Here is a 27,226-nt window from a genome sequence, read left to right as displayed (position 1 = left end):
CCCCGCGCCCGAGGAGAAAGCACCACGCGAAGCAACGCCGAGCTGCGGCGCTGCCGAGGGTTGAGGTAAGCCGAGGCCGCGGCCGTCGCCTCCGTCTCAGATCCAGCGGCTGTAGGGACCCGTCACCTTGGTGTAGGCGTAGGAGGACACGGTGATGGCGGAGTTGGTGGGGATGGCCACCGCCTGCCGCGTGGGGACCGCGTCCCTCCTCTCCTTGCTGGGCGCCTCGCTCGCCAACGCGCCGCCCCACTTGCGCTTCTTGGCGAAGGCTTTGGCGTCGGGCGGCAGCCCCAGGCGCGCCGCCTCCTCCTGCCGCGCACGGGCGCGTTCCGCCAGCTGCTTCATCTTGGCCTCCCACAGCGCCAGGCCGTGGTTGGGCTGGTTCAAGTTCTTGTGTTGGTAGAAGACCAGGGAGATGCGGGTGGGGTGGCAGCGGTTGGGTTTCTTCAGCGGGGTGGTGGCGTGGAGCTCGCGGCGGGCGCACTCGATGAGGATGGAGCCGTGGGCGGGCGCCACGGCCACGCCGCCGATGTTCTCGTCCAGGAAGTTGTGCTCGCTGTCCGACCACTCCTCCTCTTCTTCCTCCTCCGCCTCGTTCTCCTCCTCCTCCTCTTCCTTCACCGTCTTCTCCGGCACATCCTCCTCCAGGCCAAAGGGGTCCCACGGCTTGTCCCGGGGGGGCCCCGTCGCCCCCTTCTCCCCCAGCGCTGCCTCCCACGGCTTCTCCGGCAGCCCCGGGCTGGGTGCTGGCGTCCTCCGCTCCTCCGCCTTCACCGAGCCCCACGGCTCCTCAGGGAAGCCCGGCAGCCCCGGCAAGGTGGAACCCAGACCCAGTGGCCCCAGTAAGCTCGAGGTGGCTGTGCCGGCCAGCGCCGCCTCCCCCAGCTTGCAGGGGCTCCACGGTTTCGGCAGCAAGGCCGAGCCACGCGCCACCGGCTCTCCTGCCAGGACACCGGGCCACTGCTTCTCCGGCGGCGGCAAGCACGCGGCAGCGTCGAAGGCGCTCGGCTTCCCCCGCCCGCCCGGCACCAGGGCGCTCCACGAGCCCTCGGCCGGGTTAGTCCTCTCGGGAGAAGACACGCCCCGGGACGCTTTGAAGGGGCTCCAGCGCTGCTCCAGCCCTGCACCGCGCGCCGGGATGGCCGGCAGGTCTAAGCCGGCGCCGGGCACGGCGGGCACGCCAGGAAGGGGCTCGATGGTGGGCAGAGGGTCCGGGGGCTCCTGCTTGATGGGTCGGCTGCCAAAACAGTTCTGTGCAAACGGCGATGCCTCCTCGGGGCCCGAGCTAGTCCTGTGCGCTGCGGGCGCCGCTTTTTGCTGGCTGGCGTAGCGGTTGGCCCGCTCATAGGTGCGCTGGTGATGGTTTTTGCTCCGAACGCTGTGCAGGAGGGGATCAGGGAAGTCGGAGTTCCCGTAAGTGTGGTTGAGGTTCTCCTGCAAAACCGGGACGTCGGGCTTCTTCTCGTAGCCGTTGCTCACCCAGCTGCTCCCGCTCCTCTCGGACACCCCGTAATTCAGAAACTGCGAGGGGAACACGTGGTTGCTGGAAAAGCCATAATACCCGAAGGAGGGAAGCGCGAACTTGGAGTGAAACCCGTTCACGGAAGGCAGATTGGGCTGTGCATAGTAGGAATGGTAAGAGTAAACACTGTTCATGCTGTACGGGTCGGAGGGCCGGCAGCTCCCCAGCACCGAGTAGCTCTCCACCACGGTGTTGCCGTTGTACTTGAAGGCGTTGTAATGGCTCTGCGGCTCCACCTTGATGGAAGGTTTCAGCGGCTGCGGGGGCAGCCCGCTTTTCAACGCCACACCTGCAGGCACAGCACACACACACCCCCGTGACCCGCTGGCCAAGGAACCTGTCAGCGAGGAGCCAGGACCCCAAAAACTCAGACGGACTCAAAAATCCCAGGTCCATCCTGGGACTCAAAAATCCCAAGTCTGTCCTGCGACTCAAAAATCTCAGGTCCGTCCTGGGACTTAAAAATCCCAGCTCAGCAACGCCCGGGACGCTGGCACCGATTCGCACCTGCGCTCCAGGCGGCGGCAAGAGCTCCCTGCTGGGCCAGGAAAAAAACAGGCGCCACAGAAATGCCATCACGCACCGCGACACACCGAGCGCTCGACGCCACTAGCCCGAGAAAGTCCCCCGACCGCATGCCCATCCCCTCGCACGCTTCCCGGGCGGCAGGACCTCAGCTCTGCCCCCGTTACCTGCGTTTTGGTGGAGCACAGGGAACTCGAGCGCTTCCTGCTTGATCTTCTCCGGCGTCATCAGCTTCTCTTTCTGCAGCTTCTTCTTCTCCGCAGCGGCTTTCCTGGCTTCCAGCTGCCTCTGCCGGCAGGACTTGGCGGGCTCGGGTAGCTTGCGGACCTCGCGGGGGAAGGATGTGAGCACCTGGATGGCCCCGCTGCCCACCTTGGCGTTTTGGTTCTCCTCGCTGCCAAACTCATCCGTGCTGGACATCTTGTAGAGGGGGAGGACGTGCAGCTGCTCATCTTCGGGGATCTTCCCCACCACGCGATTGTCTTCCTTGGTCAGCGTGCAGACCTGGGGGAGCGGCAGGGGGATCAGGGGACGCTGCTGGATGCGGCACAGGCAGGACAGGGGCGAAACCTCCTTATTCCCCAAAGCGATGTTATTATTATATTATTCCCCAGCCAAACCAGCCTGCTATCCCCCCCAGCCAGCATTCGGAAACCTCCTGTAGGGTTTAGGTCGGACAAAAGCAAACACATGAACACATGGTCCCCGTTAGCACCGTGTTTTCATCCAGCTGGGGTGGCTTCAGACGTGAACGTTTTCACGTGAGGTGTGCGAACACCGAGGACCAGCCACTGGAGTCATGGTTGGGGAAAGTGGGGAACAAAACGTGGAGGGGAGCACCCCGAAAAGCCCCGCTGGCTGCCTGCTTACCACTGTGCAGCCATTGTAGAGGTTATGCTGATCTTTGTGAGCGTGAGCACAGAAGTCCATGCACGCCGTCACTCCCGAGAACGGCCTCCCCTCCTTCAAGCCCAGCCGGCAGTCTATGGCCACATCCTCGTTGGTAACCTGGCGCAAGGAGGAGAAGGCTCCAGTTAACCGAAATCTCTTACACACTGCCACCCCGCGCCCTTCCGAGTGCCGCTGGGCCGCCGTGGTGCAAAGGGGACGAGCAGGTGGCCGGTACCTGGTTTTGGTAGGCTTGTGGCGCCAGCCTCTTGTAAAGCGGAGCAACCTCGGTGGCCAAGTCCTGAAAGCTTTTCCGGAGCAGCTCCTCCTGCGGTAGGAAAAAAACCAGGAGGACGTCACCCAGGGGTCTCAGCAGAAGGGACGCAACTGGGGACAGAGCCCCTGCAAGCCACGTGCCACGCGAACCTTCCCACAATGTCCCTCGTCCTGCAAAGCACGTGGTTTAAATTCCTGGTGAGGTTTTCACCGTTCAACCTCCAGCCTCAGCACCTGTTGTGCTTTTGTTTGCCCAACCCACGAGCCCTCTGGTATCATCCTTGCGGTTTCGAGAGAGTCCCCATTCATGCCACCCCATACCGGTACTTTCTGTCACATCAAAAGTCCTGGCTCTGGGACATCTACAGGCTCTGGTTTCACCAGGCTGGCTTGTTTTCTCCCACCTCCCTAAATCATCAAAAATCCCACAAGGAATCCTATTTTCAGGCTTCCTCCCCTGCAAAACGTGGAGCTGGAGGTAAATGGAGGCCCGAACCCACAACCCTGCTGGTGCCGCCCCACTCTGCCCGCATCACCCACCTCTTTGGGATTATCCCCCACCAGCCTGAACTTGCGGGGAGTTTTGCTCCGGGCGTATTTGCAGCCGTTAAAATACATGCTCCATGAGCAGCCGAAGGAGAAGGAAGCGCCACAGGTGTTGGGGTCCTTGCCTTGGCATGCGCAGGTCCGGCTGTGGGAGGGATAGAATCAGAGAATCATTTGGGTTGGAAAAGCCCCTCGAGCTCATCGAGTCCACCCATAACCCACCCCTGGCACTGCCCCATGTCCCTGAGAACCTCATCTCCGCATCTGTTCAACCCCTCCAGGGATGGTGACTCCAACACTGCCTTGGGCAGCCTGTTCCACTGCTTCACAACCCTTTCCAGCAAGAAATGTTTCCTAATATCCAACCTGACCCTTCCCTGGCACGACTTGACTCTGCGGAGGAGCATCAGCCGCCGCTGCGGTGACGGCAGCTCCAAAAACAGGGGGAATCCCCGCATCCCTTCCCACCCCATCTCCCCAAACCGGACCGGCAGCGCGGTGGGACTTACTCGTCGTTCAAGCCGCAGCGGCGGCTGGTGGGGTTGCCGTACTTGGTGAGGGTGTCGGTGAGCTCCTGGTAGAGCGTGTCGCCCAGCGTGCGGGGGATGCCCTCCCAGGCCAGGATGAGGATGATGATGACGGCGTTCTGGCAGTGGTGGCCGGCCCGGTGTCTCACCAGGCACAGCAGTTTCTCCTCTTGGTTGTGTCTGCGGATCACCTGGAAGATAGTGGGGCCACGTCGGACCACTCCAACGGGATAGGGACGATCCCAAAAGCGGGTGCTGGCTGCCTTCCACAGCACCCCGTGGCGATTTGGGGGGGCAGAGCTGTATTGTTTTATTCACCCCCATGGGTTTCGGGATGCCGGGAGGAGGATGTGACCAAGGCAGGCGGTGCAGGCACGGACGTGCTGTTTGGCGAGTGCTGCGGGTGGGAAACCCCGCGGAGTTTCCCCGGGGGCGGCTGCCACTCTCGTTTCCTCCCTGCCAGCCACAGATTGAGCATCCTGCCCGCTGTGGCCACCGTGGAACATCGTTGTCCCCAGGCAGGGAGGGGACAAGCAGGAGTGTTACCTCGGAGAGGGCTCTGACAAGGGGACAAAAGCCAGGGCACACTCACCCACTTGGCGATGGGGCAGCCCCGGGAGCTCTTCCCCTCCTTCCCCGTGTAGATGACCTTCTCGATGCGGATGGCCTTGCCCTTCTCACCGTACCTGCCGGAGGACGGGTGTCAGCCCCACTTGCTCCTCCACAAGCTCACGAGTCCCCCACTCGCCCTCCTGGGTCCCTCATGAGCCCCCATTTGCCTCACAGGAGCCCACTCGCCCTCACTGGACCCCTCAGGAGCCCCCACTCACTCTCACAAACCCCGACTCATCCTCAGAGGACACCATTCACTCTCATGGGACCCCATCCACCTTCAGAGAACCCCCTGGACCCCCTCTCACCCTCACAAACCCCAGTTCTTCCTCATGAACTCTCGCTCGCCCTCACAAGCCTCCACTTGCCTTCATGGGCCCCCATTCACCCTCACGAGCCCCCAATCACTCTCTCAGAACCCCACTCACCCCTACAGACCCCTCATGAGCCTCTAATCCCTCTTGTCAGACCCCACTTGCCCTCATGGGCCCCCATGCACCCTCAGGGGCTTCTGCTCGCCCTCACAGGACCCCACAAGCCCCTGATTGCCCTCACAAGCCCCCCCTCACCTTCGGGAGCCCCCAGGCACCTTCACAGGACACCACTCACCCTCACAGGACTCTTCATGGGTCCTCACTCCCCTCACAGCACCCGCTCACCCTCACGGGACGCTACTTTCCCTCGTGATGCCCCCACTCACCTTCGCAGGACCCCACGGGCCCCCACTGCCCCTCACAAGCCCCCACTAGCCCTCATGGGCCTCCACTTGCCCTCAGGGGCTCCTACTCACCCTTACGGGACCCCCTTTGCCTTCACAGGTCCCCACTCACTCCCACGAGCCCCCACTCATCCTCACAGGACCCTACGTACCCTCGTGATGTCCCCCACTCACCCCTGTGGGCCCCCGATTGCCCTCACAGGACCCCACTCACTCTCACAGGACCCTCATGGGCCCCCAGTAGCCCTTACGGGACCCCCTTTGCCCTCACGAGCCCCCACTCACTTTCATGAGCCCCCACTGAACCCCCACAAACCCCACTCGCCCTCAGGATCCCCCACACACCCTCAAAAGCCCCCACACAGCCTCACAAGCCCCCACTCACCTTCACAAGTCCCCACTCATCCTCACAAGCCCCCACTCACCCTCATAGGCCCCCACTCGCCCTCACGAGCCTCCACTCACCCCCACGAGCGCCCACTCGCCCTCAGAGGCCTCCACTCACCTTCCTGAGCCCCCACTCGTCCTTACAGGCCCCCACTCACCCCCACGAGCGCCCACTCGCTCTCAGAGGCCTCCACTCACCTTCCTGAGCCCCCACTCATCCTTACAGGCCCCCATTCACACTCACGAGCGCCCACTCACCCTTACAGGACCCTACTTGCCCTCATGCCACCCCACCTCACCCTCCTGGGACCCCATGGGTCCCCACTCCGCCTCATCAGCCCCCACTTGCCCTCACAGAACCCGTCAGAACCCCCCCGGCCCCCCAGGATGGGGCGAGGGCCCTTACCGCTCCTCCATGAGCTCCCTGATGGACGCCACGGTGGGCCCCGAGCCCAGGTGGGTGTAGTACGGCCCCTCATCCTTCTCCACAATTTGCTCTGCAGAGACAGATGTTTCAGGGTTGGCACCTCCGCTGGCTGCCCCAGTGATGCCAAGCCCCCAAGTTCCCTTAAATTGAGCGCTTTTGCACCAAAAAATCAAAGGTTCCTTGACAGAGTATCCCCCTAAGAGCATCAGGGAAGGGAAGAGGCAGTTAAGGGTTTGTTAAAGAGTCCGTCAGCTCCTTCATTTTCTGATCCCAGCGTTAAAATGCTGCTGGGGAACAAGGGGACGGGTGCTCAGACCTGCACCCTTTGGGGACCCAAAAACCTCCCATCCTTCTGTGGAAGGATGCTGGGCTACCGGAGGAGGGTGCTGGGCTACCGGAGGAGGATGCTGGGCTACCGGAGGAGGATGCTGGGCTACGGGAAGAGGATGCTGGGCTACGGGAGGAGGATGCTGGGCTACCAGAGAAAGATGCTGGTCTACGGGAGAAGGATGCTGGGCTACCGGAGGAGGATGCTGGGCTACAGGAGAAGGATGGTGGGCTACCGGAGGAGGATGCTGGGCTACCGGAGAAGGATGCTGGGCTACCGGAGGAGGATGCTGGGCTGTGGGAGGAGGATGCTGGGCTACGGGAGGAGGATGTTGGGCTACCGGAGAAGGATGCTGGTCTACAGGAGGAGGATGCTGGGCTGCAGAAGGATTCTGGGCTACAGGAGAAGGATGCTGGGCTACAGGAGAAGAATGCTGGGCTGTGGGAGGAGGACGCTGGGCTACGGGAGGAGGATGCTGGGCCACCGGAGAAGGATGCTGGTCTACAGGAGGAGGATGCTGGGCTGCAGAAGGATTCTGGGCTACAGGAGAAGGATGCTGGGCTGTGGGAGGAGGATGCTGGGCTATGGGAAGAGGATGTTGGGCTACAGAAGGATGCTGGGCTACGGGAGGAGGATGCTGGGCTACAGAAGGATGCTGGGCTATGGGAGGAGGATGCTGGGCTACAGAAGAAGGATTCTGGGCTACAGCCCTGCAAACAACACAGCCCCAGCAGCAGTAAATCCCTCGTGGCTTTTAAGGTTTTTAAGGTTCTGGCACGGGAAGCGAAGGATGCTCCGGCCCGCCTTGCCGTTCCATCTCCCCGCTCTCCTGGCCCTGATTTTCATTCCCGTCATGTCGAACTGGCCGGGCGCCAGGGTGAGGAGAAAAGCCGGGCTCAGCTGGGCTGCAGCTGGCCAGACCGAGATCAATACGGGACACGCAGCGAAGGCTGATTTTATTACAGCATCTAACAGTGCAGGCACCTAATAAAGCGGCAAGCCCCAACTCCGACTTAATTGCTTTTCTCACAGCTTTGCCTTGAGAAAATGGAGAGAGGTGGCGGGGGGGATCCCCCCTCTCCCAGCCCCTAAATTACATTGCAAAAGAAAAAAACCAACCTGAATCTTTTCCTGCAAAACTCTGAGATCGGTCCGAGTGGCTCCAGAAAAGCCTTTCATTCGCTCGGTGCCGTTTGGGCTAATTACGGCTGCCATTTACAAGCAAGTAAATTAATAATCGTAAGGCCCGTTAATAAAGTGCAGCTTGCGCTTGGCCCGAGGCCACATCTCCCTGCGGTGGGAGGGTCCGTTTTTCCATCTGGACGCCCCAAATCCTCACCCTGCTCCTCCAAGGGGAGAGCACGACTCTAGTTTAAATTTTGGGGAGGGAAGATCCAGCTCCCCCACACTCGGATGGAGTCAGACTGCGGGGACTGGGTGGGAAATCTCTAGCACTTGCTATAAAGTCTAACGAATGCCAAAAAAATACCCCAAAAACCACACAAAAAACCCATCAAATCCAAGAGTTTGGTGCTTTTTCAGTGCATCCCGATGGGATTGGCCACTGAACAACCCGACGTCCCAGCAGTAAATACAACTCCAGGCATAAGCCCGCACGCCAAGTCAAAGTTTGAGTAACCAAAATAAGAAGAGAAGGAGAGAAGAAGAGAAGGAGGAGAAGGAGGAAGAGGAGGAGGAAGAGGAAAGAAGAAGGAGAGAAGAAGGAGAGAAGAAGGAGAGAAGAAGGAGAGAAGAAGGAGAGAAGAAGGAGAAGAGGAGAAAGTTTCTGCAGCATCAGGGTTTTGCCATGCAAGAGCCGAACCCCCCCAAAAAGTGAGCGTTTTGCCAGCACCACAGCATCGCTCACTATTTACCCAGGACAGTCCCACCCTGGCAAAGCCACCTCCTGGCAATGCCACTCCGGGAAACCCCCCGGCACAGCCGCTCGCTCACCAACACAGTCACAGGTGGGAAACTCCGCTTGCGCCCTCTTGGCTGGGGTGTCCAGGAGGCTTTTGGTCGGCGTGTCCAGGTATTTCAGCGGTGATTCCAAGAAGCCACTCAGGGTGGGCGTCAGCGGCACCTCGTCCTTGGTGGGGGTCCCGTCGGCGTCGTCCGCGTCCGGGTTTTGGCTTTCTTCAGAGTAAAAGCACGTGGTGGACACCACAGTGATAGCACCAGAAGACTCGATTTTGATCTGTTTGGGGGACCGGGCGGTGAAGGGGGGCTCTGGACCCTTCCCCGGTGAGAACGAAAAGCTTTTGGGGCCGGCTTGGGGAGCGCAGCTGGAAGCCGGCACGGCGGCGGCGGGCACTTGCGGGGCGGGCACCGACCCCCCCGGCACCTCAGTGGGGAGCGGGGCGGGCGTCTCGGGGGGCTGCAGGTTGAAATTCTCCCCGAATTCAGCTTCGAATTGCCGGATGAGCTCTTCCAGCTTGTCATCCACCACGATGGGGGTTGGGGCGGCCGGCGGGGGGGCGGCCGGTGTTTCCTCGGAGCCGGTCGAGCCTGCCGGTGCTGGGTGAATTTGGGGGCCCCCCCCGGGGGCACCCCTTTCCTGAGAGTCGGGAGCTGTGGGGCCGCCATCCAGGGGGTTTGGCGGCGGCAGTGGGGGGCAAGCGGCGGGCGGGGGTAGTGCAAGAGGCGGGAGGGGGCAGGCAGGGGGCGGTTCGGTTTGCATCTCTTCGGCAGGGGGTTCGGCGGGCGCCCGAAATCCCTCCAGGCTGATCTGCCAGAGCGGGGGGAAGAGCGGCTGCGAGTCCTTCTGCTTGGCCTTCTTGATCTGCACTTGCTTGCGGAGCGGTTTGGCCGGGGGGTGCTTTTCGGGCAGCGTTTTCTTCTTCTTCTCTTTGGCCTGCTTTTCGAAGGGCTTGGGGGGCACGGCCGAGGCGCCGGAAGCCCACCAGTCGCTCGGCCGATCTGGTGCCGCCGCCGCCAGGCTTTGCTCGAGGAAGAGGCTGCGTTTGTGGTGGAGATGCTGCTGCAGGACCAGCTGCGTCTTCTTGTGCAGGTCAGGCTCCGCTGGCGCCGATGGCAAATGGGGGCTGCTCGGCACATCCTTACCGGGCGCTTGTTCGGGGGGCTCTGTTTTAGGCGCCGTCGCTTTGCCAGCCGTCGCTTCGGGTCTCTTGAAAGCTGCCTTGATGTAGTCGTCGGTGTTTCCCAGCAGCTGCTCCAGCTCGGCCATGGGGTCTCCAGCCCCCGCCGCCCCTTCGGCTTCCAGCCCCCATGGCGCCGCGAAGCCCCCCCGGGGGGGTGCTGTGCCAAAAAACGGCTCCGGCGCCGCTCCCGGCTCCGGCGGGTAGCGGGGCTCGTCCCCTCGCTGCCATGCGGGCCCCGGCGGGGCGACGGGGCCGAATGGGGTGGCGGGGGGCGGCGGGGGCGGCGGTGGCGGCGGTGGCGGGGGGTGGCCGTTGCCAGCAGGCTGAGGGAGCGCAGCCGAGAGCTGTGTGAGGGCTTCAATGGCTATGGCGGTCTGCAGGCTGATGTTCTTCTCCTTGGCGATGGTCAACGCGCTTTGGGAAAAGGGGAGACCGTCGGGCGGGCACGGTTCGACGGTCTCAGGCACCGGCTGGGGGTCGATAGCACCTTCCTGGGGGGGTGGTGGGGGGTCAGCGGAGACGCGGGGCCGCGGCGACGCCAGCTCTTCGCCGAGAGCCGTCTTGATCTTCTGCTCCAGCCATTCCAGGTAGTCAGGGCACTCGGGGCCGTCGCAGTTGCAGTTGGGGGGCTTCACGCCGTGCTTGGCCAAAGCCAGGGCGGCCTTGAGGGCGTGCAGGTCCTCCCCCCGCGGCACGCCGTCCGCCGCGCTCAGCCCGCCCCGGCTCATCTCCGAGTCGAACTTCTCGTACAGCAGCGACGGTGAACCCGGCAGCGGCACCCGGTAGGAGGAAACGGCTTCGGCCACCGCCGAAAAGGCCACCAGGTTCCTGACGTCTTCCAAGTGGGCTTTGCCGGCGGTGGGCGGCTGGCCCGGCGACCAGCCGCTCGGCTCCATCAGCGCCGTGCCCCCCGCCTCCGGCCGGCCCCCATTCGCCAGGCTCAGCCCGCCGCCCTCGTTCAGCCGCCTTTCTTCGACATAATTAATTGGCCCTTCTTCCATTTGGCTTCTGCTGGGTCCATCAACCGGGTCGCCCGCCGAACCTGTCTGCCGGGAGAGAGAGGAGAGACATGAGCATCCCTGGCCACGGCCCACGTGCCATTGTCCCCCGCCCTATTTTCCCCCTCTTTCTTTTTTACTTTCCCCTTTCCCTGTCTCTTTTGCTGACCCAGGTGATAAAGAGGCAGATGAGCCATGCAAAAAACAAAAAAAATAATCGCCGCTGGCAATACCAGGCGGGTTTCACCGGCTGCGTAAGGAGCAGCTCAGCTCAAAAGGCGACCGGTTTCCACCGTGCCGCCCACATCCCCACCGTGCCACCTGCTTTTGAAATATCATGGGACAGTTCGGGATTTCCATCGAGACGGGGAGAGTGCCCCCGGCACCGGTTTGCACTGATGAAGGAAGCGGCACAGGGAGAAAAAAGGGGGTTTTTGTTGGGCCTGTGCCCAAAGCAAACATCCCGGCGCGGAGCAGCCGGCGGAGCGGGGACCGCGGCACGGCAGGAAGCCGCCGAGTTGGCTACGCTGGTGCCAGGGGCGGCGCGGGAACGCTCTCACCTCGAATAACCCGGCGTCTGTATCAACACGGCCGGCCAGGACTCCCGGCAACGCCAAGTGACAGCAACGGCGTCCAGAAAACCGGCCGCAGGCCAAGGAAACACCAAAACCATTAGAGCCGTCTGTGCCGACACGAGGTGGTGGCACCCAGAGCCCATCACCCCAGCATCTGGCCTCATACACCTGGTTAAGACCCTCCAAGGGGTTTTGCTGGGGATGGGGGGGTCTTTCTGTGCTCTCCCCCCTCGGCAGTGGGGATTTTAGTGCTCCGGCAGCACCGGTTTCTACGCCGGCAATAAGCACGTTGCTGACTGTAGCAAAACCGTGGAGGAACCGCTCCTAGCGTGATTATATCCCAAAAATCCCCCTTTCCCGAGGGTGAAAACACCCAGCACCAGTGCAAATCACCGCGACCCCGGCACAGGGTTCACCCCGATGCTGCCGCGGCTTTATGGGCGATTTGGTTCCTTGGCAGCGTCCCCGGAGCCGAGTGATGGAGCCGCCAGCGCCGGGACCGGTCCCTCCGGTCTGGGGAGCAAGTTTTGTGCTGTTCGTGGCGGTTTGTGCCGTGCGAAACCGCAACCTGGCCAGGGTGGGGACAACGCGCCGCCCCCGCGCTCCTTCGCACACCCGGGGACAAACAGCCTCGCCCGTCCTTCCTCAGCCATCACCACCCTCCCCAGCCAAAAAAACCCTGCCCTGAGCCCCCTCCAAGTCCCCAGGGGGACACGTTCGTCCCCCAAAGCGTTCCCGGTGACACCAGCCCGGAGAAATGACACCAAACCTGTTTTGCTTTGGGTGAGGAGCAGACACAGGCCCCAAGGGTTTATTTGGGGGGGGGAAACTTGCTGGGGAAGCCCCAAAAATCAGCTGGGGGGGCCCTCTGGGCTGCTCCATCCCATAAACCGGGTTGTCGACCCAGGCGGGGGATGCAGGAAAATAATTCACTGTATAAACACAAGCAGGAGTGAGAACTCCCTGCCACTAAAGGGTTAATCCGAGAGCTACAACCTTCCCCAAATCAGCGGGGGAAGAAAAAAAATAAAAAGAAATATATATATAAAATAGAATTAATTTTTTTTCCTGGCTCTCTCATCCAGGTCCTTTTGTTGCCAGCCCCGCGGGCTGGGGGATGGAAGGACCCTGCAGCTTCTCCCCAGAATTCAATTCCCAATCCCGGCTCCGGCAGCACCCACAGAAATCGCTCCATCGCTGCCGAGGGCACCGAATCCCCGTTTTCCCCCCGCAAAAGCGCTGCCTACCCAAACCTCCTTCCATTCACCCCGGGAAAGAATAAAAGCTGAGGAGCAGGGAGGGAAATACATGAAAATAAAGAGAAAACCAAGTGTGGGTTAAATCAGCTTCTGCACGTCCCTTTTGTATCCTCTATAAAAAGGGAATGAAATCCCCATGAGGATTAAAACATTTATTTTTTTTTAAATCTGGTTTTCCTCTTTTTGTTTTTGTTTTTGGTTTTTTTTTCCCCCGTTTTAAACGCCTTGAAAAGAAGGAAGGGAGGCAAAAAAATTAAAAAAAACCTATAAAAACCAAGCTAACCGCACAGGCAGAGCCCGGCTTGGAGGGTTTCCAGCCTGCACTGGGAACAGCGCGGAGCCGTTTGTAACGCGGCGAGCGCCGGGGGCAGCCCCGGTGGGTCCACGGTGCCGGGTTCGGCGCTGGCCGGGTGGCACTTACGTGTGCGGGGTGGGAGGTGAAGCCGGAGGCGACGGCGGGAGCAAAGGAAGGATGAAACGAGTTGTTCCAGCCTCAGCCGCCCTGGCCCTCCCCGCCCCCTGCAAAACCAGCTGGAGGAGCCATTAGCCCCAGCGCCGCGCGCACGTAGGGACGGACGGACGGACGGCGGGGGCCCCACGCCGGCCCCGCTGCGCTGGAGGGGCCCCCAAAGGTGCCTCGACACCCCGCGGGGGACCCTGGTCCCTCTGCCCGGGAAGCGCAGCCCCAACCGGCCATGGATCCTATAGGTCCTGCTGCCCTATAGATACACCCGTATATCCAGCAACCTGCATATTCAGCAATCTTATACATCCAGCAATCCTATATAATCAACAACCCTGTATATCCAGCAAGCTTCAATATTCAACAGCCCTATACATCCAGATCATCAACAATTTTATACATCCAGAAGCCTTGTATATAAATCAGCAACCCTATATAATCAGCAAACTTATACATCTAGCAGCCTTATATATCCAGCAGCCCTATATCATCAATAATTTTATACATCCAGCAGTCCTATATATCCAGCAGCCCTACATAATTGGCAATCTTATGCATCCAGCAGCCTTATACATAATCAGCAACCCTATATAATCAGCAATTTTATACGTCCAGCCACCTGCATTTACAGTAACTCTATATATCCAGCAACCCCATATATCCATCAAGTCGTTATATCCAGCAATTTATATATTCTGCAGTTGCATATATCCAGCAGACCTATACATTCAGCAACCCTCAACTCTCAGCAAACCCAAATACCCAAGTCCTATACACCCAGCAACCCTATATATCCAGCAACCTATACATCCAACAACCCTATATGGCCAGCAGCCTATATACCCAGCAGCCCTATATAATCGGCAATCTATATAATCGGCAACATTTTACATCCAGCAGCCTTATATATCCAATAACTTTATATATCCACAAACTTGTTACATCCAGCAACGTATATATTCTGCAATCGCATAAATCCAGCAGATCTATACATCCAGCAACCCTAAATACCCAAGTCCTGTATATCCAGCAACCCTATATAACCAGTGACCTATACATCCAACAACCCTGTACGGCCAAGAATCTATATATCCTACAGTCTATATATCTATATTTCAAATTATTACTTTCAACCTGTAAGAAAAATGAACTAAACGCCCCAAAGCCAACAAGGGAATAGGTTTTACATCCCTCATCCTCCAAAAACACCCCAAAAATTCCCCCGTATCAATATTTTGGGGGGTTATTAAAACCCTTGACGGGCTCAGCTGCAGAGAACGGAGCAACTCGCTGCACACTGAGCAGCTCGGAAGCCGCTTGGTGTCATCCTGCTGCAAGAAAAACACGCGCAAATTGTATTAAATTTATGAAATTTGAGCGCGGGCGGGGAGGCTGGATGCCGGAGCCCTTCCCGGTGCCATCGGGGGGGAGCCGGGGCTGCGGCGAGGGCACGGCGGGGTGTTCGGGAGGTCAGCGGTGCCGCTGCCAGCCGGGCCGGCCAAGAGGCAGCTTGGCTGGCAGCCCCGCGCCGCGCCGGTGGAGCCCGGCCAGCCCCGGCAACTCCGCTTGTGGTTTTCCTCCTCTGGCAACGTCCCTCTGCTCCCCGGGGATCCTCCAGCCTTGAGCATCCCTGAACGCGGGAGACCCTACAATAATAAATCACCCAAGGGCTTTGCTGCTGAAATCACGCGCACACCCCGCCCCGGGGATTGATGCTCTCAGGGGGGTTATCACTTCACCGGACACCGAGAGATGGAAAAAAACCCCCTGCCCCAGGGATTGATGCTCTCGGGGGGTATCACCTCACGGGATGCCAAGAGATGGAAAAAAAACCCTCCCGCTCCCAAACCACCATCACCAGGTACCAGCTGGGGGGACGCCGGAGAAGAACTGAATGGCGCGGATACCCCAAATCCACGCTCGGCTCCCCAAGAAATGGAAAGTTAAGGAAATCTGGGAAGGCCGAGTCGGACCCCTGACAGCCCCCAGGTCCCCCCGGCCGGGGTACCCACCGCGCCGGCTCCCGGCCCCGCTGCTCCCGGCACCGCCGCCACCTCTCCCGCCCTGTTTTCCAAGCTGTTTCCATGGCCCCGGCTGACCCCGGCGCTGGGTCTGAGCTGCTCGCTCCTGTCCTCATTTAGCCCGGAGAAAAGCCGGGATCGCGGCGATGCCGAGGTAGCTGAGCTGATTTACGCCACGGGAGGCCCGGCTCTGCTTCACATGAATTCCGGGAGCGGTTTCGGGGACCCCTGTAGCTGTAACCCCTCTCCAGACAACGCCGAGGCAATTATTTCACCCCCTTTTCCTTCTCACCGGGTACAACAAGCCAGTTGAACGTGACATAATCCCACTCCTGGCTCCCACACTAGCATCCCACCAGCACCGGGAGCTTCCACGAGCAATGAGGGATATTTTTTCCAAGTGGAAAAAAATTTGTTCCCATCTCCATCCCTCCTTGTTTCCTTCAGGAGAAGGGTTTTTCCCTTTTGGAGGGAACCCAGCAGGGATGTTCCAGGCAGGAACGTGCTGGGAAGGGGTTCTTGGGGTGGGAGGGCTCAGGAAGGGGATACTCAGGGTTGGGATATTCAGAGCGGGGATACTAAGGGAAGGGATACTGAGGGTCAAGATGCTCAGAGAAGGAATACTCAGGGTCGGGATGTTCAAAGTAGGGATACCATGGAAGGGATAACTCAGGGTCAGGATGTTTGGAGCAAAGATTCTCAAGGGAAGGGATACTCAGGATCAGAATGTTCGGAGCAGGGATACTCAGGGTCGGGATCTTCCGAGCAGTGATACTCAGGGTCAGGATATTCGGAGCGGGGATACTCGGGGTGGGGATATTCGGAGCAGAGATGCTCAGCACCGGAGCCGGGCGAGCAACATCCCAGTGGACGCTCCCGCTGGAACAGCGTTTGGGAACCGAACTGCCGCAGCCAAACCACGGCGCGCGTTCCCACTCCGGCACCGAGCCGAGCCGGGAGCCGCCAGTTGGCGCAGGCAAGGGGGAAAGGCTTGGCACGGCGTGGAGCCGCGGCACGCTGCCGGCTCCGGCCGGGCAGGGAAGGAGCCGAGCTCTTGAAAGGGAAAAGAAGGAGGGGAAAAAAAAAGGAAAAAAAAAAAAAAACCAACTGCGGCACTATTTTTGTTTCTTGGAGTGGTTTTTTTTTTCCTCCAACACAGCTGGCTCCTCTCGTGCCGGCACTCGGCTACCAGATTGGCGCCAGGGCCGGCTGGGCAAAGCCAAATCGCCAGGTGGTGGGGAAAGCGGCTCAGCGGGGAGGGGAAGGAAGGAAGGGATGGGGAGGAAGGGGAAGAGGAGGAGGAAGGGGAAGAGGAAGAGGAAGAAAAGGAATAGGAAGAAGGGGAAGAATGAGACAGGGAGGAAAGTAAGGGGGAAGAAGGGGAAGAGGTGGAGGAAGGGGAGGTAGAGGAAGAAGGGGAAGAAAAGGAAGAAGGGCAAGAAGGGCAGGAAAGGAAAGGAAAGGAAAGGAAAGGAAAGGAAAGGAAAGGAAAGGAAAGGAAAGGAAAGGAAAGGAAAGGAAAGGAAAGGAAAGGAAAGGAAAGGAAAGGAAAGGAAAGGAAAGGAAAGGAAAGGAAAGGAAAGGAGGGAGGAAGGACGGGAGGAAGGGGAGGAAGGGGAGGAAGGAAGGGAAGGAAAGGAAGGAAAAGAAAGGAAGAAGGGCATGGGGAAGATGGGGAAGGGGAAGGAAAAGGGGAAAGTGAGGAAGAGGAAGAAGGAGATGGGGAGAAAGGGGGAGAAAGGGGGAGAAAGGGGATGGGGAAGGAGAGGAAAGAGAGGAAGATGGGGAGGAAGGGGAAAAAGGAGAAAGGGATGGGGAGGAAGGGGACAGGGTCAGGGAGGAAGGGACAGGGTTGGGGAGGAAAAAGGACCCACCTGGGAAGACAGAAGGGAGAGGGAAGCACGTGGGCGCAGGAGAAGGGCCCGGGGCCTCTCCTCGCCTCTCGCCCAGCCCCACGGCATTTGCTGTCCCAGCCCGGCCGCCCCCGCGGGGCTGGGCCCCATTTCACCGCCAGCGTCCTCCACAGGACGGGGCACGGTCCCCTCCCAGCCCCCCCGGCAGGGACATTGCCACCCTGCATTGCAAACCGGTGGGGAAAAGCCGGTTTTTGGAGGAAAGCCGCCCCGCACCCATGCACCAACCAAACTGCACCCCGATTTTCAAGGCTTTGCCCCCCCCAGGTTTGAGCAGGTTCCTCGCACCCTCCTGCCCGCCCGGGGTGCACATTGGGGATGTGTCACCCAGCACCCATGGGTGCTCAGCTCCCCTCCAGCCCATCCCCATCCCGTCGTACCTAGGGGTGCTGCGGTTGTCCCCACCCAAACGCGGGGGCTCCTCGTACCGCCGTACCGAACAGCCCGACCTTTCGGAGGAGGAGGAGGAGAACCGCGCACGCCGCCGCCCTCCCGCCCGGCAAGCACTGACAAGTCGTTGGCGCGATGGCCGGCGGGCAGGAGCCGAGAGATGAGTGGGAGCCCGGCCCTGCCCCGTCTGCGAGCAGGGAAAACGCCGGCTCTGCCAAACCCCGAGCTGGTTTCACCGCCGCGACCCGTCCCCTGTGGGGAAACACATCTCAGGGCAGGTGGGAGACACGACCCCGATGGATTAAATCCCTTTTCCGAAGGTCGGAGGAAGGTGCACGGGGTGGAAAACACACGTTGGTAGCACGGGTGCCGGCTCGGCACCAGCGAAACCATTTTGCTGTGCAAAGAAAACCCCAAAACCCCAACTTTTCTCGCCCAAAATTTCAAGCCCCCCCCACTCCTGGCTGCCTCCCCTGTGCCGCTGAGTCAGCACCGGTGCTGCTGAGTCACCGCAGCCACCTCAGCCCTGATGACAACGATGACAACGGCTCCGGCGATGAGCTCAGCCGCGGGGGCTTCGGCACGGGGAGCCGCACAGCCAGGGTTTTGGCTACGTCTTGGGCATTCACCAGCTTTTCCACCCCAAAAACCTCACCCATCCCCAAAACCACAACGATCGGCATCACCTCCAACCCAAGGCTACCGTAACACGGTGAGGAAGCCAGCAGTGCCACGGTCCTCTCCGAAAACACCCCATCATGGACCACCCACGAGCCGGTGGTTGCCATCGCATCCTTCCTATCTCACTTGCCAAAAGAGGAATGGGAATGATTAAAAAAAGGGGGGAAAAAAAATCTAATTTTGCTGGTTTTCCCCCCCTCACTGGGGTCATCAGCATGACGGGGGATGCACCGATGACGCCTCCGGCTTCCCCGGCCTGGTGACGGGGTTGATGACTCACGGGGAAGGAGGGGGGGAAGCGGCGCGTGCACGAGGCCAGCGTGTTTGTAAACCTGAAAAAAAATAAAAGAGCCATGTGCGGGCAGGCGGCGTGTGCCGAGGAGCACGGGGACGCGAGGGACACACCAGGGTCCTCCAACCGCGGAGAAACCGGCCCCGCTGCGAGGGCTTGCGCTGCGACGGCTTTAATCGGCGCGGCTTTACGCGCGAGGGTTTTAATTGCAACAGCTTTAATCGGCGCGGGCTTTAGGCGCGAGGGCTTTAAACGCAACGGTGTGAAGTGCGACGGGTTTGGATGCGACAGCTCGAGACGCAACGGTGTTCGGTGCAACGGCTTAAATGGAAAAGCTTTAAATGTAACAGCTTTAAATGCAACGGTGTTATACGCAACAGTGTTTAAGTGCAACGGCGTTATATGCAATAGATTTAAATGCAATGGCGTTAGATGCAACAGCGTTTACGTGCAATGGCATTAGATGCAATGGATTTAAACGCAACAGCATTATATGCAATAAACGCAATGGCATTAAATGCAATGGCTTAAATGCAACAGCACTAAGTGCAACGACCTTAAAAGCAGCAGCTTTAATTGTGCCACCAATTGCACCGCGGCACCTTCCAGCACGGAGTTCCCAACGTGCCGCAGCTCCCGGGATGCTCCTCCGTCCTTTTCGGCGGAGCAGGGGCTGCGGTGACCAGGGCCATGTCACCAGCAGCCACCGGCTCTGCGGTGACAAACCCTCCAGCCATTACACAGCATCCCCCGGCCTCCGCGCTGATGACTGCAGCAATTACAACTTGCTCCAATCCTTTTTTTTTTTTTTTTTTTACAGTATTTTCAATGCTTGGGGTGGTTGAGGGATTTTTTTTTTTTTTCTCCTCTCATTTGGCTGCAATGGAAATTGCAGGCTCAGGAGCTCGTGGTCCCCAGCTCCCTCGTTCGACAGCAAAAATCTCATTTAATCAAAAGATGCGGTGGCTGGATGTGCAGAAGCACTTCTCTCTTCTTTTTTTTTTTTTTTCCCCTTAAGAACTGCCATTTTAGCTGTAGCAAACAAACACACCGCATTGTCCCCGCAACACGACTCCCTCCTAGATCCTGCCTGCAAATCCCTGCTGCCAGCCCTATCCCGTCACCGCCGAGCATCCCGGCTCCCAGGAAAAGGGGATTTTTGGCCATGGAGAAAAGGAGAAAATTGGGGTTGTGCTGGGTTTGCGGGGCTGGCAGCGGCGTGGCGGGCAGATGTGGAGCAGGGACAGAGCCCATCGCAGCTGTTTCACCTCCAGCCTCTTCCCGTTTCATTTCATCTCCCCTTGGATGCCGGCCCGGGGAAGAAGGGGATAAAAAAAAAACCAAAAAAAAAAACCAAAAAAAACCCCCACCTCTTTCATCCTCAAAAAATGGTCTGGCACTCTCTTGCTTTGAGCTCAAAGCAGCGAGATTAAAGAGGTGGCAGAGGAGGGGAGAGGGGGGACCGGTTCCCGGGGTTTGGGGTGCATCGCTCTCATCCCAGCCCGCAGCCCAGGCTGGGGACAGCGAGGGGACAGGGACTTCAGCGCTGGCCCCATCGCTGCCATCCTGTTAGAAAAGCTCCTGAGCGCACGTGGAGCGAGGGACATGGCGGGGACGCGCGGGCACGGAATGGGGACCCCATTGCCATAGGAACGGGGATGCCGGCACATGCAGGGAGGGGACCAAGCACCCCAGTGTGATAGGGACAAGGACAAGGGACACCGGCACATGCAGGCAGGGGACGGGGGACCCTGATGGCACAGGGATGGGGACTAAGGACACCCACACACGTGGGGAGGGAAGCCGGGACCCCAGCGCTGCAGAAACAAGGAGCAGGGACCCCAGCATGCACAGACAGGAGACAAGGGACAACATTGCCATAGGGATGGGGACACTGAGCAGGGACCAAGGACCCTGATTCGGAGGGGATGAGGACTGGGAAACTCCAGCATGTGTAGGCAAAAGGTCGGGAAAGCCGATGCTACGGGGACAGGGACACACAATGCCACAGGGACGGGGGACCCCACACACACACAGGCAGGGGACAAGGACCCTGGTGCCACATGGATGGGGACCAGAGACCGCAGCACACACAGCCAGGGGACTGGGGACACTGGTGCTGCGGGGATGGGGACAGGAGACCCTGGCACATGCAGACAGGAATCTGGATGGGGACAGGGACCACGGACCCCAACACAAGCAGGCAGGGGACTGAGGACCCTGATGCCATGGGGACAGAGACTGGAGACCCCAGCACATGCAGGCAGGGGACAGGGGACCCTGATGCCATGGGGACAGGGACCAGGGACCCCAACACATGCAGGTAGGGGGCAGGGGACCTTGATGCCATGGGGACAGAGACTGAAGACCCCAACACATGCAGGCAGGGGACCTTAATGTCATGGGGACAGAGACTGGAGACCCCAACACATGCAGGCAGGGGACCTTAATGTCATGGGGACAGAGACTGGAGACCCCAACACATGCAGGCAGGGGACAGGGGACCCTGATGCCATGGGGGCAGGGATCAGGGACCCCAACACATGCAGGCAGGGGACAGGGGACCCCAGTGCTGTGGGGACAGCTCACTCCCAGAATGCCAGTGCCGGGGACATCCCGGGAAAGGCTTTTTGGGACACAGATCCGCAGCACAACCGCGCATCTCAGAGGCACCGTGTCACCGCTTCACCGTCCCCGTCCCCAGCAGGGCGGGCAAAGACCCACTAGGAAAGGCCAAAGTCGGGGCGGGGGGACATTTGTCTTTCCCAAAATCCCATCGGCTCCTCCTCCGAGCCACCTCTCCCCTTAATTACCTGCGATAAAGAGTCCAGGTCAGCAATCCGAAAAACAAACCTCATCACAGCTAATTAGGTGCCAAAGGCCAAGAGCGGGGCTCGTTTATGGGGCCACCGTAACAACCCGCGAGGACTCTGCTCCGGCGCTGCCCATCCCTCCCTGGCATGATGCAACCTCGGGGCCGCATCCCAGCACCCCAGCACAGATGAAGGGGTTTTTATTTTGCAAAAGCACTCGCGGATCCGGAGGCGGCTCCGGCGTTGGCGGCTCCGGCGCACGAAGATCTGAAGCGTTCCCCCGTCCCTCGACAACACGTGGTGCCCGAGCCGCTCGCCGCCGACTCCAAACTTTGGGGCGGCCGCGCGTCTCCGCGCACCTCCGCCTGACCTCGGGGACGTCCCCCGGTGCCGGAGGGATCCTGCCCTGTCGCCAAAACTCTTGGCGCCGGGACAACCCAAATCGCCGCCTCGGATGGTGGATAAGACCCCCCCCTTGATGAGGACAAGCCGCCTTTTCTCCTCATCTCCATCCTACGCCCGGCGTGACGAAAAGCCGGGGTGGGGGGGGCACACACCGACCTCGCCGGACCCCGTGTCCTCGTCACGGCGAGGGGGTGACAGCTGCCGGGTGACGCCGAGGTGACGTCACGCCAGGGGAGCCTCGTCACCCTCGTTAGCATCACCCTCATTAGCATCACCCGCCGGACCCCTGAGCTCAGCACATTTTGGGGACAGAGTGGGGGGGATCCATAAAAAGAATATTTAAAAATAAAGCTGAAAAGCGACGGGGTAATGAAGATGGGGGGGTCATTAGGGCTCCCCCCCCAACCCCCAAGTGCCCCCCAACCTGGTGCTGGAGAGAAAGAAAAGGGATAAAAGAGGGAAAATCGGGGAAAATCAGCGCGCAGGGGTGCGGGGCAGCGCGGGGCCCGGCGGGGCGGTGTGTGTGTGTCTGTGTGTCTGTCTGTGCGTGTCCGTCCCCCCCCCGGCCCCGCCGCTTTGTCCTCCCGGCCCCGCCGCTGCTTCATCCGCCAACGCGCAAACACCGCGGGGGGGGCACACGCTTCGCCTCCCACCCGCGGTTACAAACCCACGCAGGGGATGCGGGGGGGGGGGTTAATGCGCTTAGGGGGGGTGCAGAGAGGGGTATTTTTTTGGGGGGGGGTGCGCTTACCTCGCCGCTCCCCCCGCCGCTGCCCCTCGCAGCCCCCGCGGGCCCCGCACGGATCCGGCCCTCAGGAGGAAGCCATCTTGTCTCCCTCTCCTCAGCGCTCCCTCACCGCCGCCCTGCTGCAGCCGGGGGGGGGGTTTGACCGGCGCATCTCTCCTGCTTCCCCCCCGCTTCTCCTCCTCTACTCCTCCTCCTTCTCCTCCTTCTCTCCTTCGCGTAATTCCCCCACACACCTCCCCACAAACACGCGTAACTCGCCCTCCCACACCGCCCCCCCCCCCCGGCCCGGGGCCGAGCGCGGCCGCTGCGCAGGACACAGGGACACGGACACGCGGGGAGGTGCCTTGATCCCACACCCCCCCCCCCCTTAAACCCCCACAAAAAACTGATTAACAAGACCCCCAAACCCCGATTGTGTCTGTGTGTCCCCCTCCCACGGGAAACTGAGGCAGCTGGTGACAGGGACAGCAACGCACAAGGGACAGCAACACGCAGGGGACAACCCCCCCCCAGCAGCCAGGGGGTCCCCAAAACCACGCTTTACCCCCCTCCCAAAAAAAAAAAAAAAAAAAAAAATTCCCTGCCGTTAAACCGCGGCGCTCTCGTTAATTTAGGGCCCTCGATTTGGGGGCATTGCTAATTTGGGGACACGGTTAATTTGGGGACATGGTTAATGTGAGGACATGGTTAATTTGGGGACATGGTTAATGTGAGGCCATGGTTAATTTGGGAACACTGGAGCTTTGCAAGGCTTAAATCCCACACAAGCACCCCCATGTCGCACGAGTGCCCCCTTCTCCCCAAAATCCATGTCCCGGTGGTGGAGGGGGGGGCATTTTCCCATGGGAATGGGCCGGCAAAAGGGTTAAGCCAGGACTGGAATCCTTAAACCAGCCCTGACGGGATCAGCTCCAGCTTTTCCAGCCCGTCTAGAGCTCACAGGTCTCCCCCGCGACGCACACATGGATTTTGGGGGGGGGGCAAAGGAAAAAGGGGAGCAAGAAAGCAAATTCCCCCAAAATCTTCCCCATCCAAGGCGACGCTCCTGGGATGCTCCAGCTCTATTCCCGGCCAAATCACCGGCAAAACTTGAACAAACTCCAAGGTGCCGAAGGTTTCCCAGGAGCGTCCCGGCGAAAAGCGTTTTCCGAAAGGATCCGCAGCGGAAGGAGCGGCCCGAGGAGCCCCGGGCCCACGGAATTCCCAGCGGGACGGATAAACCCGATGCCAGGCGGAAAACGCGACCACGGGCGCGACGTCCCCGTCCCCGTGACATTCGCTCGGGCTCGTCCCTTCCCAAAGAGGCCACGCGTGAGCCGAGAGGTGACAGCGACACCGAGCCAGACCCCAACCTCCGCTCTGAGCAATAAATAGGAATAAACTGCTGCCGTGAACTGGTTTCCCCCCAATTTCCAACCTTTGCGCTGACGGCTGCAAACCCCCCTTTGCTTGGCCGAGCTCGGCGCTGCTGCAGAAAACATGGATTGGGGATTTAATTAACACAAACGCCTCCATCCTCCCACCCTCCTCATCCTCCTCCTCCTCCTCCGGCTGGACAGGGTGATTTGCTCCCGAGTTGTTTTCGCTGTTGGCATCGCAGCCCAGATGTGAAATATTTCCAGCGGCCAGTGTCGCTCCAGATTAACCGGGGACACCGCCAGCGGGTGGGTGACGATCCTGCAGGTGACACCAGGATGCGCCGGCCGAAAACGAGACGAACCCCAGGCCGGTCCTTCATCCTTCATCACCTTGATGCTTTTTTTTTTTGGAGATGCCAGACTCGTTTTGGGGCGATTTCACGCCGATGAGAAAAAAAAAAAAAAAAAAAAGCAACAGCTCAACTCACCAGGAAAACCCCTTGAGATGGACGAATTTAGTAACTTTTTATTAGTGATGCTTTAAATGAGATTATCCCTAATCTCCGGCGTTCAGCACCGAGACAGCCTGCCAAATTTGGTTGGGGCTTTCATTTCCCAACGCCAGGGACGTGCCGGGGACACCTTGATCTGCATCGCGTCCCGCCAACCACCTGCCAAAGCAGTTTTGGGGTTCCAGTGTAACTGATCCTGCCAGGAATGGGGTTTCCCATGGGATTTATTTAAGTTTCATCCCCTCCAAACCGGGGGAGATGGGTCGGAGCATCCTCCCCTCCACCAGCCCATCTTTCCTGAGTGGTTTGGGCGCCTCTTGCTTCAAACCGGCGGCTCCCCGGCGCCGAGCGAGGCTGTGCCGTGTATTTTGGTAATGAGCAGGTTGACGATGATTAGTTATGCAAACGGCAAAGGCATCGAGAGGCGCCCAGGGAGGGTCCGGCGGTGCCACGGGACGGGGAGTGAAGCAAAACCTCGACCTGCAGCATCGTCCCTCCTCCTCCTCCTCTCCCAAAACCCCCGTAGATGGAGCCACGTCCCCCGGCATGGAAACCAAACCCCACGCTTCGGTGCCCCATGGCACGAAGGCAGCGATGCAAGGGGAGACGCCGGCTTTGCCGAGCCGGCCGAACGGGCAGAACCGGTGCTGGGGGAAGGAGCTGGCTCCTCGTGTTGTTTCATTTGCCAAAACACCCCGGGAAAGGTGCCGGGACATGGGAACCACAGCACACCCCGCAGGAATCCCACCCGGGGGGATCCCACCGCTCCCAGCTCCGGCAACACCGGCATAAATCATCTTTTTTAACGCGTCCACCCCAGAAAAGCGCCAGGGCTCTGAGCCCCACCGTCAGCCGTTTTCACCGGCGCTTTGCCAAGGGCAAAGTCCATCCTCGTGCCATTTGCCGAGCTGCTTGTCCCCGTGTCCCCACCGTCCCTGTCCCACCCGCCAGCCTAAGGGCAAAACCAGATACAACTCGGAGGCGCAAGGTGGTCGCTCACCCCCAAAATACCCCCCAAAAAACCCAAAGCGGCATCAGTTTTTTAGGGGGCAAAGTCACAAAAATAAACCCCACCGAGACGTCCCCACCGCCCCATTTCGGACCCCCCGAACCGGAGCAGCCTCCCCCGGCCCGGCGCGATATTAGAAATCCCGGTTCCAACCACCTCAGCCGGTCAAACCAGAAACGCCGACGGAAAAAATCGTAGTTTTTGGTGGGGAAAGCGCCACGACTCGTTAGTGCGGCAATGCTCCCCCCGGGCACAGCTCTGCCCTCCACGCACCCCCTTCTTTTTGGGGACCCCCCCCAAACAGCACCCGGGTGGGTTTTGCAAAGTGTTTTGCTCTTTTACACCAAGAAACGCAACAAAATTCGATTTAAAGGTGGGGGTTTGTCCCACGCATCTGCCACCCACCCCGTGGCGGCGTTTTGGGGACACCCCAGTGACAAGCAGAGTTTTGGCAGCGGGGGGGATTAAGGCATCAAAGCGGCTTTTAAAGCAGCAGAAAGTCCCGTTTCCCGCGGAAATACGCTTAAAAAAATAAACCCATCAACCAACCAAGAAGGGGCTTTCCCTCCCCACCCCGCTACGCGTTACGGCGACGCTACGACCGACCCAAAGAGACCATAAATCACCCCAAAAAGGTGAAGGCGATCCAGGGTGGGGGGGTGGATGGATTTGGGGGGGCACTCACCTCCTGGTGAAACCCCTCGCCGTCCATCGAATGTTAGATTGCGGGGCTCCCCCCCGCTGCGGCGGAGCGGGGGGCACGGGTGGCCGGACCGGGCTGGCACAGGAACCGAGGAGCCGGCGAGAGGGACATCACGGTGTCACCGTCCCCCCCGCACCGTGGGGACAGCGGCGACTTCTGCGGGGACAGAGATGACGGCGAATGAAGCGCCCGGCTTGACGTGAGTCACCCCAACTTCGAATTTCCACCCCGGGGGCGGCCCCGCTGCCTCCCCACCCCTCCCTCCTTCCCCCCCAAAACTCCCACCAAAACAGGGGTGCTGCCCCCCCCACCCCTAATCCCACCCCCTTATTTTTTCCAACCCTTTATTTGCCATTTTTCCCTTCAAAACCGCGCCGCTTCGCGCAACTTCGCCCCGCCGCCGCGCAACTTCTGCAACTTTCCGCACCCCCCCCAACACCCCCAAACTGAGATACAAAGAGCGTTACCGGAAAAAAAGGGGTTCGGCGCCCCCTTGGAAATGGGGGGGCTCGACCTGGAGCGCGGTGGTGGAGGATTTTTTTTTTTGAGGGGGGGGGTGGGGAAGGAAAATAGGGGTGAAATGGGGCTGCAAATTGCACCCCCCCCCCCGGCAAGTGGGTGTCGCAGCGGAGCTGCACGTTGTTGCTGCTGCTGCTGCTGCTGCGTCCTTTGTTCTGCAGGCGCCCGCTCGGGGGGACCCGCTGGCCGGGGGGGGCTCGGGGACAGCAGCCTGGGACACCCCCCATAATGCTTTGCGGCAAGCAAGGGTTTGGGGGGGGGCACCCAGACCCCCTGGCGTTACAATGCGGGGGGGGGTTTGGGGGATGAAATCTGGTGGTTTTGAAGAGTTCGGGGGGAAGCGTGGGGGGGTGAGTTGGGGAGGGGGGTGTTTATTGTAGGGTCGGCTGCTGGGGGGGTGCAGTGGGGTGTTATTGGAGGGTCGCTGGATGCGGGGGGGGCAGTGGGGTGTTATTGTAGGGTCGCTGGATGTGGGGGGGCAGTGGGGTGTTATTGGAGGGTCGCTGGATGTGGGGGGGCAGTGGGGTGTTATTGGAGGGTCGCTGGATGCGGGGGGGGCAGTGGATTGTTGTTGTAGGGTCGCTGGATAAGGGGGAGGGGGGCAGTGGGTTGTTATTGTAGGGTTGTCAGCTGTGGGTCCGTACCGGTTTGTTATTGTAGGGTCGCCAGCCGCGGGTCCATCCGGGTTGTTATTGTAGGGTCGCCAGCCC

General features: G+C 60.0%; 1 protein-coding gene across 2 annotated transcripts; it reads right to left on the bottom strand.

Moving 5' to 3' along the window:
- Window positions 1-95: 95 nt before the first annotated feature.
- Window positions 96-27,196, bottom strand: TET3 (tet methylcytosine dioxygenase 3). Of its 2 annotated transcripts, XM_065651485.1 has the most exons (11): window positions 27,161-27,196; window positions 25,980-26,153; window positions 8,710-10,903; window positions 6,408-6,498; window positions 4,877-4,970; window positions 4,267-4,475; window positions 3,752-3,902; window positions 3,174-3,263; window positions 2,918-3,055; window positions 2,215-2,551; window positions 96-1,811 (listed from the first exon to the last, which is right to left on the bottom strand). In XM_065651485.1, the coding sequence occupies exons 2-11, from the start codon at window positions 26,004-26,006 to the stop codon at window positions 97-99; spliced, it is 5,046 nt and encodes a 1,681-aa protein (XP_065507557.1). In that variant the 5' UTR covers window positions 26,007-26,153; window positions 27,161-27,196; the 3' UTR covers window position 96. The 2 variants fall into 2 exon arrangements, with proteins under 2 accessions (XP_065507557.1, XP_065507558.1); XM_065651486.1 differs by lacking the exons at window positions 25,980-26,153; window positions 27,161-27,196 and adding an exon at window positions 22,419-22,498.
- Window positions 27,197-27,226: the final 30 nt, after the last annotated feature.

This window comes from Caloenas nicobarica, chromosome 25, assembly GCF_036013445.1.
Source record: "Caloenas nicobarica isolate bCalNic1 chromosome 25, bCalNic1.hap1, whole genome shotgun sequence".
In the NCBI taxonomy this organism is placed as follows: Eukaryota; Metazoa; Chordata; class Aves; order Columbiformes; family Columbidae; genus Caloenas; species Caloenas nicobarica.
Note: the sequence above shows the minus strand (reverse complement) of the source record. Positions and strands in the feature narration are given on the sequence as shown.